Raw genomic sequence first — 15,437 nt, 5'->3', positions numbered from 1 at the left:
ATTCTCTCCTCTGTTAATTCACTTTAGAATCTGGAACTAATGTGTTCACTTTCCCTGACAAGCAACTGAAGCAAGAGCTCTCCAATAGCCTTTTTTTTTTTTTTTTTTTTCCAAAGAAATGAGTTTCAGTGCGGACCTGACCAAATACAGTTTAATTTGAACGCAACGTCTCTTATGGATTATAACCTTCCCCAGTAACTTTTTGATATGCAGCCAGGTTAAACTCTGACGACTTGAAGTCATTTCTGGAAGGGACTGCATCATTGTTCATTCATAGAAACGAAGGTATGCAGCCTGAAAATTATTCCAAAAATTCAAAGGCTGCAACCCCAATCTGTTCTCTTGTTTATTTATCCAGAGGTTCCACTACCACAGGGATTTTCAAAGTGCTTTCAAGAAATGAAATGTTGGGATATTTGGGATATTGAAAAGGAAATCTAAAAAGAAACGTTCGCTACTGGATGCTTGTTAAGAGGGGATTTTTAAGGTGTTATTTCTCTTCGTTCTCCACAGAAGACACGAAAACAAGAGTTAAACGTGTTTATATTTCTTTATTAGAACACCATAAAGAGAGAATCTGGCTGAGGAAGCCCCAGTTTCTGTCAGCTTCACCCCGGGGCTGAAGCACCCCACAGAGCTGGCTCTGAGGGGCGTCAAGATGGCGGCGGCCGCCCGCGCCGCGCATGGGCCGCTGGGCGCAGCGCCGGCCCCGCCTGCGCGCGGCGGCGGCGGCCATTTCGGAGCTGAGGCGCTGAGGGGCTGTGGGGCCCTGCGTCGGAGACGCGTTGAAGAGGATGGATATCAGACCCAACCACACCATTTACATCAACAACATAAACGATAAGATCAAGAAGGAAGGTACCGCTGTGCTCGGGGGGCGCTGCGGTGGGAAGGTGCACGGGAAAGCCAGGCTGGGCTGAGCCCCCGGGACCCAGCTGCCGGCGGGGGGACCTGGGCTCCTCACAGCGTGCTTGAAAAACTGCATAAAAAATCCCTTATCCTTTAGCTGGCTCTGCATTCACTATATAGAGTCGTCCGGTTCTTAAAACCGCGTTTGGGTGCTGCTCAGGTGCCTCTGGGTGCTGCGGGGAATGGCCTGGAAGTGGAAGCAGCTCTGCTAATAAAGTGATGTGTCGAGATGGTTCTGTGTAATGAAGTAAATGTTAAGGGCTTATTTGTAGCATTTTAGGTGCCCTATAAGCTAATAAGTGTCCATTATTAAATTGTTTGGTTATAGTTTTTAAACGCGATATTTCAAATGACCAATGAAGCCTGCAAATCCCATTTTTAAGTACATTTTTTAAGGTATTCAAAGATAAAAATTTCGATAAGAAACCAAAAAAACGCTGATGAAGCAAGCTGCATTCTTGTATTTTTCTATGCATCTGTTGCTTTTGGAAGGTATCATACTTCACGGGTTGCTTTAATTGGCTTCCTGTTGATTTTGATTTTTTTTTTTCTTTATATAGAGCTGTGGCTGGTCAAGAGCAGCCAGAAGAAGTGATGTTGGGCTGGTATTGGCAGGTCTCAACAGCGATAACCAAGAGGCAGTGCTCTTATGTAGCTGAAATGTTTCAAGCGTGGGACTTGTCACTTAGAATAATTATGCCATACAGAGGATATATTTAGCTTAATTGGAGAAGATTAAAATTTAATTTGACATGTCAGGTGACTTTAAATAATAAAAATAAATCCGTGGCAACTGCAAGTTACAGTGTGATCGTATGAAAATGCATTCATATATAGAATATGAAAAATATTTGATGCACTTGAAAGGATTGATTAAACAGTTAGAAACTAAATGTCCAAACTTGTTTAGCCTTTGATTAGCTCTTTGCAGTATTCTTAAGTCATACCTCTTTACTGTTCCATGTGATGGTATTGATTTGCTAATTGGTCTTCGATAGCTGTAATACATCATACTGGAGTGTGTATGTTTGTGTGTATATATACGTATACTCAAGAATGTGTATTTGTACCCTCCTGTAATTTTTGCTGTCTTAAAAAGTTAAAATGCATGGAGGTACAGTTTCTTTGCTAGGTGAATGTTTGCGATGTGAAACCAAGAATTGCACGCCAACTTGTAAAAACCAGGCAAATCAACTTAGGCTTGTGCAGCAGTTTGACTAAGCTCATGTAACTTATTACTGTGAGATCAAGGTGGCAGAAATGACCCTAAAGGACAGCAAACTCTCTAGAAGCAGACATTTACATGTAACTGGTTATAATATATATATATTTTTTTAACACGTCAACAGAGCTGAAGAGGTCCTTGTATGCATTATTCTCACAGTTTGGTCATGTGGTTGACATTGTGGCTTTGAAGACTATGAAGATGAGAGGACAAGCTTTTGTTATATTTAAAGAACTTGGATCATCTACCAATGCTCTGAGACAACTACAAGGCTTTCCGTTTTATGGGAAACCAATGGTGAGTTATTTTGTACTTTTACATAACAAAAATTTATTGTGGTATGATGCAGTGTTTGGGTATTTGCACCTTAAGAATTAGCTGTCACGTGTAATTGTGCTGTTATTCAGTGATGACCTCTCTCAATTAATAGATATATTTATGCAAACTTGAGGGGAGATTGGAGAGATGGTACTTAAAGTACAGTGAGGCTGAACTTAGCATTTAGGTATCTTAAATGATGGCATTATGTTTTTCTATGGTAGGTTGAAGTTTTCAAGATTGGAAATGCTTCCAGCTTACACATCACGTCTTCTGCTGAACAGATAAAATTCCTGTAGTAATGTTCTTGAAGTTCGGTGCTTTCTGTTGAAATGATCATTATTGATTACTTAAGTTGTTCATAGTTAGACTATGATGCTTCCATTTTGAGGCAGCAGTGAGTAGGGTGAAGATCTCTAGTTTTACTTTCCAGAAATTGGCAGGTGTGGTCAGTAATATCTTTTTTTTGAAATTGTTGACTAGTTTTGCTTGTGCATACATCAGATTAGCAAGCCAAATGACCAAATTTCGGTATTGCTTCCGTGATGCAAAAACACTACTACTCAAGAAAAGCTGATTTAATAGTGTACTTGATTACAGGCAGAATGGCACAACAGTTGGCACGTTTCTGTTGTTGCCTGCTTGGATAACTATGCATCTCTGATAACATGCAAATGGCTCACTTGACTTCAGTGCTAGCTGGATATATTTGTACTGGCTTTTAGCTCGTGGCTTTGAGTGTTAAGGAGTGCACAGGCTGTTGTGTTGCTGAGCCGCAAGCTTGTTTCATTGACGCTTTCAGATTATCTAACAAATTCTTTAATGAGGAATTGTGCAATTTTAATTCTGTCATTTGCCCTTAAAGATCTTTGTGCTCTGTAAAACTTAATAAGAAATAAACTAATAAATAAATTGAGGCATCGTAAGCTTTTGGGCATACTTTCCTCTTTAAATAATGACTGCAGCATGCATACTACATCTGGCAACATATAAAAGCTTAAAAAAATCTTTGCCTTGTGTAATTCTGTATTGAGGTAGTTCCAATAAGTGATAAGATTGTAAATGTGTGCACACGTGTGTACACATTGACATATATAATGTTATGTCAGCTGTAAATTTCTAACTGAATCCGTTTAACTCCGTGAATTTGTGCGTTGGGAAGCCTCTGTCAGAAAAATAATGCAGTTGTGGTGCTGACGAAATTGGTGCAGTTCAGGTTGAATTCAGGCAAGTACTTCACTTTTTTGAGTTTTACTGAACTCATTTTTTCTGCAGAGATCTGAGAAACTACTGTGGAGTCTTAATGCCTAACACCCCCCTTCCTGCCCCTGAATGCTTTAAACCCCTCATTTTTTTAAATAGCATCTGGTGGCAGTTTTGTTAACTGACGTTATATAGCTTTGTACAGCTGTTACCTTGATAAACATTAAAAAGGTGCCATTAGCTGATTAGAGTTCCGATTCCAATGAGTGAGGTAAAATTAGTAATTTCTTCTCATGAGTGGTCCATCTGAGTTCCTAAAAAGTTCTCTAGTTGTGATCAGAATTAATTATGAGGATTGTGTACTCTGTAAGCATACCTACAACTTGCAACAGTATTTTTAATACAAGAAGTTTCTACAAAAATACCATGTCAGTAGTGCGCAAGTAGAACACTGTCAACAAAGTTGCTACAAGATTTTTGGTATAATAAACAACAATGTATTTTTTCTTTTAAAAAGCGTATTCAGTATGCAAAAACAGACTCTGACATTATCTCTAAAATGCGTGGCACTTTTGCTGATAAAGAAAAAAGGAAGGAAAAGAAGAAGGCCAAATCTCTGGAGCAGTCAGCAAACGCAGCAAATAAAAAGGTTATCCAGGTAAGCTGTTCTTGTTTTAAAAAACAAGGGGGAGCAGGCTATTCAGGTTTTTCTTCTGAAGACTAATTATTGTCTTTTAGTATTTCTCAGTTCTTTGAATTGTTGTCTGTTGATACCTACTGCTCTCTATCACTCACTAGAACACAGGAGAGAGAGCGATTACTTAGTCCTTGCTGCTTTTTTATAATTTCTTTCTCATTCCTGTTCTTGGATGAAAAAGATAAAGGGCAAAGGTACAATAAACCAAAGTAGAAACAAACATTTTTTATTTTTAAAAACAACTAACGAGAGGTGGCTTTAATGTTGGCTTTAGTATTATCTTCAAATGCTCAACCAGCTCTTCCCTTCAATGTTTAAACGCTTATTTGCACTACAGACACTGAAGAATGGCAAAGGGGTAAAAGGGAATAAGATTACCCATTTACAGTTAGATGGGAAGGAGTTGGCTTGGAATATATCTCCACTAAGGGTTGTCCTGGCATAAACTAATAACGTTTAGTCACTTATATCCGCAAGTTTAGTAGAAAACACCAAGGTGCAGGGTTTGAATATTCTGTTACCCCACTACTGTTCCTGCTAAGACACAATTAAGGAGAGATCAGAGCGATCATAGAAAACAACTTTTTCCAAGTAGAACATTAAATTTTCTCACAATTTATTCAAAATCAATGGTTATATACAAACCTTTTAGGAAGAATTAGTTGCCTCTGTTGATAATGGTAATAGCTTTAAGCTATCCTTTGTAAACTGCTGTCATCAGTGGAACATCTGGTTTTATTTTTCTACTAGATGTGTCCTGTCTAGGCCTTCATTTTCAGCACAACTTCCTGTCTTATAGAACTGAATTTTATGATGTGGAGAAGTAGTGATTCTGCTGACATAGCTATTAGTTAGATGTTTTTTTCTTTTGTTGTCTGGTTTTGGGGTTCAGTGAAATGCACATGTTGTTGTTTTCCTACAGCAGGTATTTCATAAACAACGAATGTTCCTTGGATTATGGTTTAATCAATCAAAATATTAAACAAACACACCAACCTTAACATACTGCTCGAGTTTTACAGAAACATGGTGATGTGTGTTTATATATTTCTAACCAAATATCTTTTAAAAACTATTTTGTACTTATTTACTAGGGAGCCACACAAAATTCAGCCAGTGCCCCTGGGACTTCACCACAGAATCAGCAGGTAACGCTTGTTTTTGTGACCAAAACCGTTAAAGATTCTGAAGCTTAAAAGCTAACAGGGTTTCTAATCAATATGTTTTAATAGAACACTCTCTAGTAAAACCAGTGTTTTGTGTGGTTTTCAGTTGCTCAAAGCAACTCAGTAGTTCAGTTCTACTGTAGATGAACAGAATATTTATTGTGGCCTCGACCTGCTCTACCAGAGAGGGAGCTGTGGAGGGCTTGAGTTCATCACTTCCCCCACAGGTATCTTGGATGGCCTGAATAATCTAAAATGGCCTACGGGTAGTCGTCAGGCACCTGCTTTGGTGGAGTACTGCAGCATCAACTGTTGAGCTGTCAAGTTTAGATAAGGTGTCTAAGAAAATATATTAATGTGATTTTTTTATATTTTTTTTTTTGTGGAAGCAAGAGACCCTCTACATTTTTATCACTGTGAGATAGACAGTTTGAAAAAACAAATGGGGATTTGCCTGCATATTGCATGAAGGTATCCTAAAGCCCAACTAGCAGTATTCTGAGTAAAAACTGAGAATGCACGAGTCTTAGTTCAAATAATAATGCAGATAGATTGCAGAGGAGTGGACAGCTGCGGATAATCTGCTGAGCATTGTTCTTCTGTTGCAGGTGCCTGATAACCCACCGAACTATATCCTTTTCCTTAATAACCTACCCGAGGAAACGAACGAGATGATGCTGTCCATGTTATTCAATCAGTAAGTTTTCAGTTCTTTGAATCCCTCTGTTACCTTTATGCTGTCTCAGTTGGCAAGTTGATTTTTTAGAAATAAGAGGTTTTGAAAGTATTTCAGTTTTCTGTGTTACTGCCAAGATTACAGATGTCAGGTCTGATGTCTTGGTGCAGAAACCAAGTGCAATTTTCTTTTTTCTTTTGAGTTGCTTTTGATTGTGTAAGTTACCTATTATCAGTCTGCACTGGATTTGAGTTAGTGATCAATATGAAAGACTTTACAATATCAGGAACGGTTTCAAAACTGGCTTTAGTTGCCTCTGCATGTGTGCAAGACTGATTGAATTACTTCCACAGAATGATCCTTAGGTCCATAGTTATGGGGACTGGACATACAAAAAATTCTTCAGTTGAATCTTTTATTAGTAGTAATTGTTATACTAGTAGATGCGTATGATAAGGTCCTACGGCTACTGAAGAGATATAAATTACCAAACCAGGAAATAATATCTGACTCTTTCAATTTCTTTTAAAGGTTCCCTGGATTTAAAGAAGTACGATTAGTGCCTGGGCGCCATGACATTGCATTTGTGGAGTTTGAAAATGAATGTCAAGCAGGAGCTGCTCGAGATGCCCTCCAAGGATTCAAGATCACTCCGTCTCATGCCATGAAAATCACTTATGCTAAGAAATAATTAGGCACTCTTTAAAGGACTTCTTTGGATTGATTTTTTTATCATGACGATACTTTGATCAGCCAGCATGTTTGCTGTTCTATGAAGAAAAGATAAGACTGTTGTGTAAAATGGCCACAGCTGTTGGGCCAGTTGCAGGACTTCCATGGATCTGTTGAATAGTAAAATTTTGTGCTAAAATGCCATTTTTTATAAAATAAATATAGTTGATGCTGTTTTCAAACGATGTTTTTCCTTGAATTTGTCTTTCCTTGAATCTGTTAGGCGTGCAGGGCCAATTAATTATATTGGTTTAACTACTTTTAAGGTGGTCTTCGTTTCTCAGAAGTGAATGCTGGAAAAATAGCCGTCTCTTCAGAGCAAAAAGCATGAGCAGGTATACTAAGTGTCAGCATACTCAGAACGCAACACTCGGTTTTCAGTACTTTTATCTTAAGTCTTAAGGCAAGGCATTAAGGCATTATTGTTGTCTTAAGACAAAATTACTCTCACAGAAAAGCAACAGATTATCGTTGGAGTCTGTTTTTTTTTTTTCTTTTTTTTCCTCCAGGTACTGGTAGACATCGATTAGACTTCGATAGCATTGTTCAACTTCTTTGGTTTTGTCTCTGCAATGATGGCTGGTAGTACAAGCAAGTGTATAGAGGGCCCATAAAAGCTTGTTTTTCCAATCCTCCGTTATTTACCAGCAGTTTTAATAAAAGGTTTAGGAAAAGCTTTCTTGCTCTATACAAAGACATTGCTGATATGTTTGACAGTCTGACAGATGGGTTTTTCAAAATGCGTGTCCTAATGTGTGTGGTTTGCTGAGGTCTTTTCCATTTGTTTAAAACAGTTAAGGGGCTTGTTGGACATGAAATACACTACATGCAGAGAATTAATCAGATGCAGTACTGGGAGCTGTAACTATTATAAATACTTGCATGGAAAAAAATTGCTTCAAGAGCTGGAGTGCTTTGTTGAGGTGAAGGAGGACCTAGGAAGATATTTTAGGCTAAGAGAATAATGAAATTTAATTAAAAGTATTATCATATTTCTGGTGGAACAGTAAGTTTTGCATGGTGATGTCTAGAAGCATTTCTATCAGACCTTTGGAGATCCATGTTTGAGAGGAAGGGGTGATGTGTTTGTGCTGGTCATGTTGCACCATTCCTCAGTTCTTAAGTTCTTTCTCTGTGAGGCCTCTAACTACCCTTTCAAAAATGTAATGGGACAGAATCAACACGACTTTCTTCAGAAGTGGTTCAGGCAAGTATTAGAGTACCTGATGTGAAGACCAGAAACTACAAGGAAGAATGTTCAGATTAGCATAGCAGCTACACTGCAAGTATTGAGGCTTTTTTGTTTCCAGAGTAAGTAGGTCAACTGGAAAAAGAGGGAGTATGCTGGTGGCTGTAGCTCTTCTTGTTACCATGGCTTGATGCGGTCCCTACCTGTGTTGTGTGGGCTTAGTTGTAGCTGCAGAACATTGTTTTTCTTAGTTTGTTCTGAGAAGGTAGAGATTTCACTTCAGACTGTTCTGTGGACGAAGAGCTGTGCTTTTTATTGCTTTTTATGAAACCGTGCAGAGCTCCGTATTTTGGCACGTCGGCACAATTTCTGAGCAAGTGCTGTTTCTGGGCATCTGAAACTGCTACATGAAACTTTTTTTGCACAAGATCTGCAAAACAAACAAATGATCTTTTTCTCAGATCACACTGCAAGATGATGCTCTTTCCAGGAGTCCTGATTAATGTCATCAATCATGATTAATTTCCATGTATGCATTTTTCATTCTTTTTAGTAGATTCACAAATTTAGAGCGCTTGCAAGTGAATTTTGTTTGTGCACCTGTAAAGAGTAAGAGTGATTATGTTCTGTCATTAACCTCGGGTTTTATCCTCTGCAGTTGCAATTTTGTAGGTATTAATGATGCTGTTCTTGCTTTCCACTATTTCATTTATGAGAGACTCCTTTGCATACTGCCACACTCTACCTTGACTCAATTAGAAGGGTTTGTGTGGAGCTGTCTGCAAAAAAAAAAAAAAAAAGAAAAAAGAAAAAAAAAAAGAGAAGAAGAAGAACAAAAGTGAAGATGTATGGGAGGTTGGAGGAAGGAGTAATGGAGTAATGGGCTGGAAGGCTAGAGGAGGATGTTGTTAAGTCAGCTGTAATATAAGGGTGATGTTAGAAATGATAGCAAGATGCTCGTTCTTTAAAAAATAGTGTGTTTTTTCAATGACAGTTGCCTGAAAGATGGTACAGCTGGTAGCTCTTCAGGCCTTCTTGTGAATCACAGAGCACTGATGGGCTGGAGTGCCATTTGGGGAATTCACACACTTGCTTTTGGTCACTTCTAAGGACGGATCCAAACTAGCTCTTTGTAGCGTGACAGCTGTGATGTGAGCAGCTTACAGTGTAGTAACTCAGGTTTCTCTTTGTGTGTGTGTGCATATATTTTAATTATAAAACTCCTATTTTTCTCCTTACATATGTGTTACGATGAGATCTTGGTAACTTAGATCAATTCTGGATGTCCTCTAAGGCATAACGAGCACCTCTTAAGTCAGTGGCGTGGTATGTTTTTAGGGTCCTGCATCTGCAAATCTCAACTGAGTTCAGCTGTGTAAATAGAAGTGAGATGGCCACTGCCCTGGCACAACCTGAGTACTTTGCTCTCCTCCTGCGTCCTCCCATGGAAAATAAATCTTGCCTATACAACTATGCAATGCTTGAATTTTAAGACCACCAATTTAAACGGCTGACTTGCCAAGCCTTATTACTGGGTTACATTTGCATCTATGTTTTAGGGTCCTCATAGGGCCTGTCTGTGGGCTGTAACGAGGAAATTTCTGCCGTGGTGGGTTTATGGTGCAGGGAAGACGGTTTGTCAGTGAGTGTACGTGAGAATAAAGCACTGAAGGATTTGAAATGATGTGATTTCCTTTCCCACTTATCACAGTCCGACTTAATTTTTCATTCTCAGACAATTTTTGCTTGAGGTAAGATTAAGCCTATGGATGACTACCGGAAGGCTGAAGAATGTGTAAGTAATACAGTTGCTCACTGAAATGCTGACCCAGAATGTGTTTGGGAAGGGATTCTGTTTTGTAAGTGGAACCTGAGTCTTTCCTCCTGCCTGCAGCTCCTCCTGTAGCAGTGGAATGTCCCCTTGATCCCTTCCCATTGGCCAGGGATGTTTGTCCAGATGTTTGGTTCTTCCATAAAAGATACGGATCGCTTGACCCGGTCCGCATTTGGGAGGTGCTGCGGCAAAGGAAAAAATGACACAGCGTGTTTATTTGGTTATCTTGCTTCTGTGTCTCAGATTAATGTATCCCCTTGTCACTGGAATTTTTATGGATAAACTTGCCAGCAAGAAGCTGTGTGCTGATGATGACTGTGTCTGTAAGTAATCCTGCTTTAACTGAAATTATGAGAGAATATATTCTGAAAAACAATTGCGGAGCTTGGATGGAGTTTGACAGAAAACTGCTCTGCTTGTTTAGCTCATTTCTAGGTTGGTTTGTCAATTGAAAGCAATGTGGGAGGATTGATAGAGAACATCACATCCCATTTTACTGCAAACAAAATTTGTAAGGGACCTTTTTCACTTGAGTGAAAGGTAAGTGTAAAGAGGAGGACTGTGATTCCCATCCCGATGAAATACACATTCTTAAACTGTTCATTTGCTTACTGGAGATGGAAAAATAAGCAGGACAAATTCTTGGCAGACAATAATTTCAGAATAACCTACTTTTGTCTGTAGAAGTGGTTTTACATGTGTGCATCCACAGGCATCATATAGTTATATTTCTCTTTATAAAAGTATGTCCTTAAATTCATCCAGCTCATTCTTTTTTTTTGTTTGTTTTCTAGACACCATTTCCCTTGTCAGAGCAGAAGAGGATTATAATGCTCCAGACTGCAGATTCATTAATATTAAAAAAGGGCAGTTGATTTATGTTTACTCAAAACTAGTGAAGGAAAAAGAATCTGGAGAATTCTGGGCTGGAAGTGTAAGACGAGATTCTTGTGTCTATGAGCAAACCAGAAGTAGATTAACGTGTACTTTTGTCAAGAAATGGATGCTAGTGTGGGTTTTGATGTAACAATTTAGTTTTCAAAGTGGGTGTCTTGAGGGCTTTTTTTTTTTTTTTTTTTTTTTTTTGTAATGTTATCTTCAATAACTGTACAGGAATTGGGCATTGCACCTTAATGGAATGTCTCAACAGTTCTTTTCTGTGGGTGCTTGCTGAAACTATGGATGAGAAAAACTTCTATTACAGCTGCTCGTAAAACTCTTAAATTTAAGGGAAGAAAAGATAAATATCACCTGTATTTGTATATTTAAAAAAAAAAAATCCAGATAAACTATAGCTGGTATTACTTTGCTCCGAAAATGCATGCCTATGTTGGAAATTAATTGTTCATTTCATGTGCTAGTTAATTGGAGAACTAAGATATCCAGAGTAAGAAATGCTATTAGTAACTGCTTCTGACTAAATTACGAACTAGCTTAAACCAGATGAGGATGGTTGTAAGGTACCTAATTATACATCTCCTTGCTTCAAGGTTTATGGAGAGCAGTATGAAGACCATATGGGGACGGTTGGTTATTTCCCTAGCAGTTTAGTCTCAGAACAACATGTCTATCAAGAAGCAAATAAGACAGTTCCTACAACGGTAAGGAATTTGCAGAAGCCCAGCTGGCTGCATAATTATACTTGGCTGTGTAATGCTAATTTGCTGTAAAAACAAATCATAATTGTGGCAGTTGATTGTAGCATATCACAGATGCTTAGGGATGCAATCTTTGGGCCTTTATACAGGCAAATAGCCTCAATAAAATCCTAACATAAGCTCTCATATTGTAGACATTGCAAATGCTGCGTTGCGGCCTTGATACTATTAGAGTTCCTATTGATTTGAATGGTACAGCTTCAAGGCCACATCAGCCTGTTACCTGAGCTTCTTGCAATGTGTTGCAAATGTTTTTCTTCTTTGGAATCTGGACATTGTGCTGCATATTTTATTAACATGTCCAACCCCATTTTCTATTAATTGTGCGCTTTGATTGCCATTTTTATAGAAAACTTTAATTTTACCCCCCTGAACATCTCCCACTTCAGTGAGAGGAGGTCCCTGGCAAACAACTGTATGTGAAAACTCACTTTTCCACTCTTCATTCAGAAAGATGTATTTTTTAGTTCTTGTTTTCCATAGTAAAAATGGGTTAAAATGTTGGATGCAACTTAAAGAATAAAACTTTGTGTTCAGAGTACGGTATGTGTATGAGAAGAGTATGCTTGCTGTCTGATAGCAAAAGTTCTTAGTACATTTTAAAAAAAGTTGAATTGCAAAGCCATGGAAAACATGTCTTTAAGTAGGCTGCACTTCTGAAAGAATGGTTCTCCCTGATCATACAGTAGTATGTTGTATAGCAGACAGTTCTTAATTTTACTGAAGGTCTGAAACACATCTCACAGAAGAATGGAAGAGGAGGGTCCTTTCTCACAGGCTGATGTGGTCTGGCTTACAAGTAACGTTACTGGTAACCTATGTCTGTGCTTAAAACAAATTGAACGGTAGGTTTCCAATAACTACCTTCAGTAATATTGAATATTTAGTTACATTCTATTTTGAAGTGTACAGCAAAATACAATGATTAGTGAGTCAGTCTTGAAATTACATATGGAGTCTTTAATCCTAGCTCCGGATTACTAGGTGGGTTTCATTAACACAGGAAATAAGCAAAATGAAGAACTTAGTTTCACGTTAATAGTCACTAGGATTTGCATTATTAATGTCAGACAACTTTCATATGAGCAAATGAAAATCTTGAAGTAAGTGATTGCTTTTCTTGACACTGTATTAGAATATTCTGAATTTGGCCCAGAAGCATAGTAGCAATTAGTCACAGAACATGAAAGAATGACTAAAATATGTTTCTAAGCTCTTTACTCAACAATATGACAGCCAGTCTGCTGAACGGCAAGCTGAATTGGAAGCAGAGGCAGGTTAAAGTGATGTCTCAGCCTGCAGGCTGGCTGAGGGTCCAGAATGGGACATTGCCAGGCTGCAATGCAGAACTTTAACTGGCAAGTAGAAGTTCTGCATCCAGCCCTCCTGCAGAACTAAGGACACTGAGCTTCACATTCATTTCATTCTCATTTCACATTCTTGCTATACAGGAACTTTGTGACAAAAACTTGTTATAGCAGTTCTTTTCCTTGTTCCTCTGTTCTTGCTTGTATGTTGCAAACATGAATTTAAGAGTCTGACTGCAGGATTACCTTTAAAACTGTCTACAGCACATCTTGACCAATCTGTATGGGCAGCACTGCTTCTCCTTTAAAGGTTACTGTCTTATACAAGAGCTACTATTGCACAGCTCTTATATGCCTCTAATGCCACCAGTCTCCTATTTGCAAGTCAGTAGCCAGTCTTGTGCTTGCAGCTCTGTAACCCTTCAGTTACAGAGCTCTTGGCAGTAATTCAATGTTAAGCTGTTGGCAGTATTTTCCCTTGTTTTCCTGGTCTTGGACCTGCGAAGCCCAGGGCTGTTGCTACCATGGGTTATCTCAGGAAGTGGTGACCAGTGATATGAGAACCACCTTCTCCAGCCACTCTTTTTCCTACCCCTTTACTGCATTGTTTCATTTGCACTGGGGCACCCGATGATGCCCAAAGCTTAATGATCAATCAGCATGCACCTGCCTGATAACAGCACTGAGTAAGCCACTCAATAGTCAGCTTGATGTGTGGGGAGGAAAGGAGATCAAAGGGGGACGTGCTCCTCTCCACTGCAGCAGGAAAGAGGACATTAGCATGGGGGTCTTCATGTCATTGTCTCTCCTTTCATTTTTTTTTTTCCCCAAAAAGTAACTTCTCACAACTGGAGTCAATGTATGCCATCAGCTACAGACCCTCCTAATAAATTCTTGGGCTTGTGAACTTCCGTCAGCATCCTTTTTGCAGTGTTAGGTAATCCATGCCTATCGGTGGCTGTTTCAAGTGATAAGTCTTGGAAGATGTTTTTCTCAGTGCTGCTACTTCTGAATTGCACTGAACACAACAGATTCAATACAATAGAATGTGTACTACAAAGTGGTCTTGGATTGCCTTTCTTCCCTCAATCACTTAAAATTGGCCATTTGCTAGCTAAGATGAAAGTACTTTTATTACCAGTAAGCATCTGCTCTGAAACAGCTCCGTGTCTTCTGCTTCCAGGGGCAGGTACATGTGATAGGTTGGTCTAATGTCTATGTTGCTCGGTTTCAGCAGCATGAGGTGACACTTCTCTACAGTAGAATCAAGATGAGATCTACGTGGCTATGTAAAATGCTAGCAGAAAGCTAGATTAAAGCAATATGCTGTGAAAATGTATCGCTTGCTGGAAGTTTTCAAGCAAAAAAAAAGGCATTTATTTTCTTAGTGGGATTTCTCTAGAGGAAGTGTAACAGCCTCAGTCTGTTTAAGGTGTTCTTTTCATGTGTGATTAGGAACAGTTTAAGGATAAGGGGTTACATACAACTCTTAATAAATCCAAATATGGATGTGGGAATACAAAACAAAAAGATAAAGGATTTGCATGAAATAAGAAAGAACATGGCATTGCCTAATTCACTTTAAAGATTTATGGCAGGAACAAATCATCCCAACTACATAAAAGGAGTTGAAAGAAAAAAAGACTTTTTTTCTCTGGAATTGTGAAGTTAATTTATAGAGAACATACTTTGAGTATATTACAGTGTATTCAGTGTTTGCATCTACTTATCTACCTTTGGGGGATGATAAAAGGATGTTAATCCTTCAGTAATCTTAAAAGATCTTTCCTTTTAACTCTTTTTCAGGACATTGATTTCTTCTGCGAATAGTGCTGAAGATGGCTACGTAATCTCTAGGGTGCTACAAGAAAAGCTGACAAAGAAACATGGACCCTCTCACTGAACATACATATTTTTAATCGATGTTTATAAGATAAGTAGTGTTTCAAATGCAAAAGTTGATTTAAAGGGAGTTATTTGGGGTAGGAGGAAAGGCCTCATAACAGGACTTTATTCTTTAGATTATTTTTTTTTATCTGCATGTTCTTTGCTTGTTAATAAACCTAGCCTTTGAATTATTGTATGTCTGAGTAGCATAAATATGCTATATATAAAATGGGATGTGCTATCTTCACAGAATCACAGAGTTTCAAGATCACCTAGTCCAACCTCTGACCTAACACTAACAGTCCCCACTAAACCATATCCCTAAGCTCTACATCTAAACGTCTTTTAAAGACCTCCAGGGATGGTGACTCCACCACTTCCCTGGGCAGCCTGTTCCAATGCCTCACAACCCTTTCAGTGAAGAAGTTCTTCCTAACATCTAACCTAAAACTCCCCTGGCTCAACTTAAGCCCATTCCCCCTCGTCCTGTCACCAGGGACGTGGGAGAACAGGCCAACCCCCACCTCACTACAGCCTCCCTTGAGGTACCTGTAGAGAGCGATAAGGTCGCCCCTGAGCCTCCTCTTCTCCAGGCTGAACAAGCCCAGCTCCCTCAGCCGCTCCTCGTAGGACTTG

General features: G+C 38.9%; 2 protein-coding genes across 3 annotated transcripts; both read left to right on the top strand.

Moving 5' to 3' along the window:
• Nucleotides 1–731: 731 nt before the first annotated feature.
• Nucleotides 732–7,125, top strand: SNRPB2 (small nuclear ribonucleoprotein polypeptide B2). Of its 2 annotated transcripts, none has more exons than XM_032185663.1 (6): nt 732–858; nt 2,259–2,431; nt 4,173–4,313; nt 5,447–5,500; nt 6,127–6,215; nt 6,726–7,125. In XM_032185663.1, the coding sequence occupies exons 1-6, from the start codon at nt 795–797 to the stop codon at nt 6,883–6,885; spliced, it is 681 nt and encodes a 226-aa protein (XP_032041554.1). In that variant the 5' UTR covers nt 732–794; the 3' UTR covers nt 6,886–7,125. The 2 variants fall into 2 exon arrangements, with proteins under 2 accessions (XP_032041554.1, XP_032041555.1); XM_032185664.1 differs by having other exon boundaries at nt 797–858; nt 2,294–2,431.
• Nucleotides 7,126–10,148: 3,023 nt separating this feature from the next.
• On the top strand, nt 10,149–14,976 carry OTOR (otoraplin). Its single transcript, XM_032185445.1, has 4 exons — nt 10,149–10,272; nt 10,744–10,883; nt 11,440–11,550; nt 14,721–14,976. The coding sequence occupies exons 1-4, from the start codon at nt 10,149–10,151 to the stop codon at nt 14,742–14,744; spliced, it is 399 nt and encodes a 132-aa protein (XP_032041336.1). The 3' UTR covers nt 14,745–14,976.
• Nucleotides 14,977–15,437: the final 461 nt, after the last annotated feature.

This window comes from Aythya fuligula, chromosome 3 (genome assembly GCF_009819795.1).
Source record: "Aythya fuligula isolate bAytFul2 chromosome 3, bAytFul2.pri, whole genome shotgun sequence".
Taxonomy (NCBI): Eukaryota; Metazoa; Chordata; class Aves; order Anseriformes; family Anatidae; genus Aythya; species Aythya fuligula.
Note: the sequence above shows the minus strand (reverse complement) of the source record. Positions and strands in the feature narration are given on the sequence as shown.

What these genes read in the sequence shown, in the direction of transcription:
- SNRPB2 (XM_032185663.1), top strand. Translation starts at nt 795, where the DNA reads ATGGATATCAGACCCAACCACACCATTTACATCAACAACATAAACGAT. An exon ending in CGTTTTATGGGAAACCAATG is followed by an intron (nt 2,432 to 4,172) that starts GTGAGTTATTTT and finishes TCTTTTAAAAAG; the next exon opens with CGTATTCAGTATGCAAAAAC. An exon ending in CAAATAAAAAGGTTATCCAG is followed by an intron (nt 4,314 to 5,446) that starts GTAAGCTGTTCT and finishes CTTATTTACTAG; the next exon opens with GGAGCCACACAAAATTCAGC.
- OTOR (XM_032185445.1), top strand. Translation starts at nt 10,149, where the DNA reads ATGACACAGCGTGTTTATTTGGTTATCTTGCTTCTGTGTCTCAGATTA. An exon ending in TGCTGATGATGACTGTGTCT is followed by an intron (nt 10,273 to 10,743) that starts GTAAGTAATCCT and finishes TTTGTTTTCTAG; the next exon opens with ACACCATTTCCCTTGTCAGA. An exon ending in GAGAATTCTGGGCTGGAAGT is followed by an intron (nt 10,884 to 11,439) that starts GTAAGACGAGAT and finishes CCTTGCTTCAAG; the next exon opens with GTTTATGGAGAGCAGTATGA.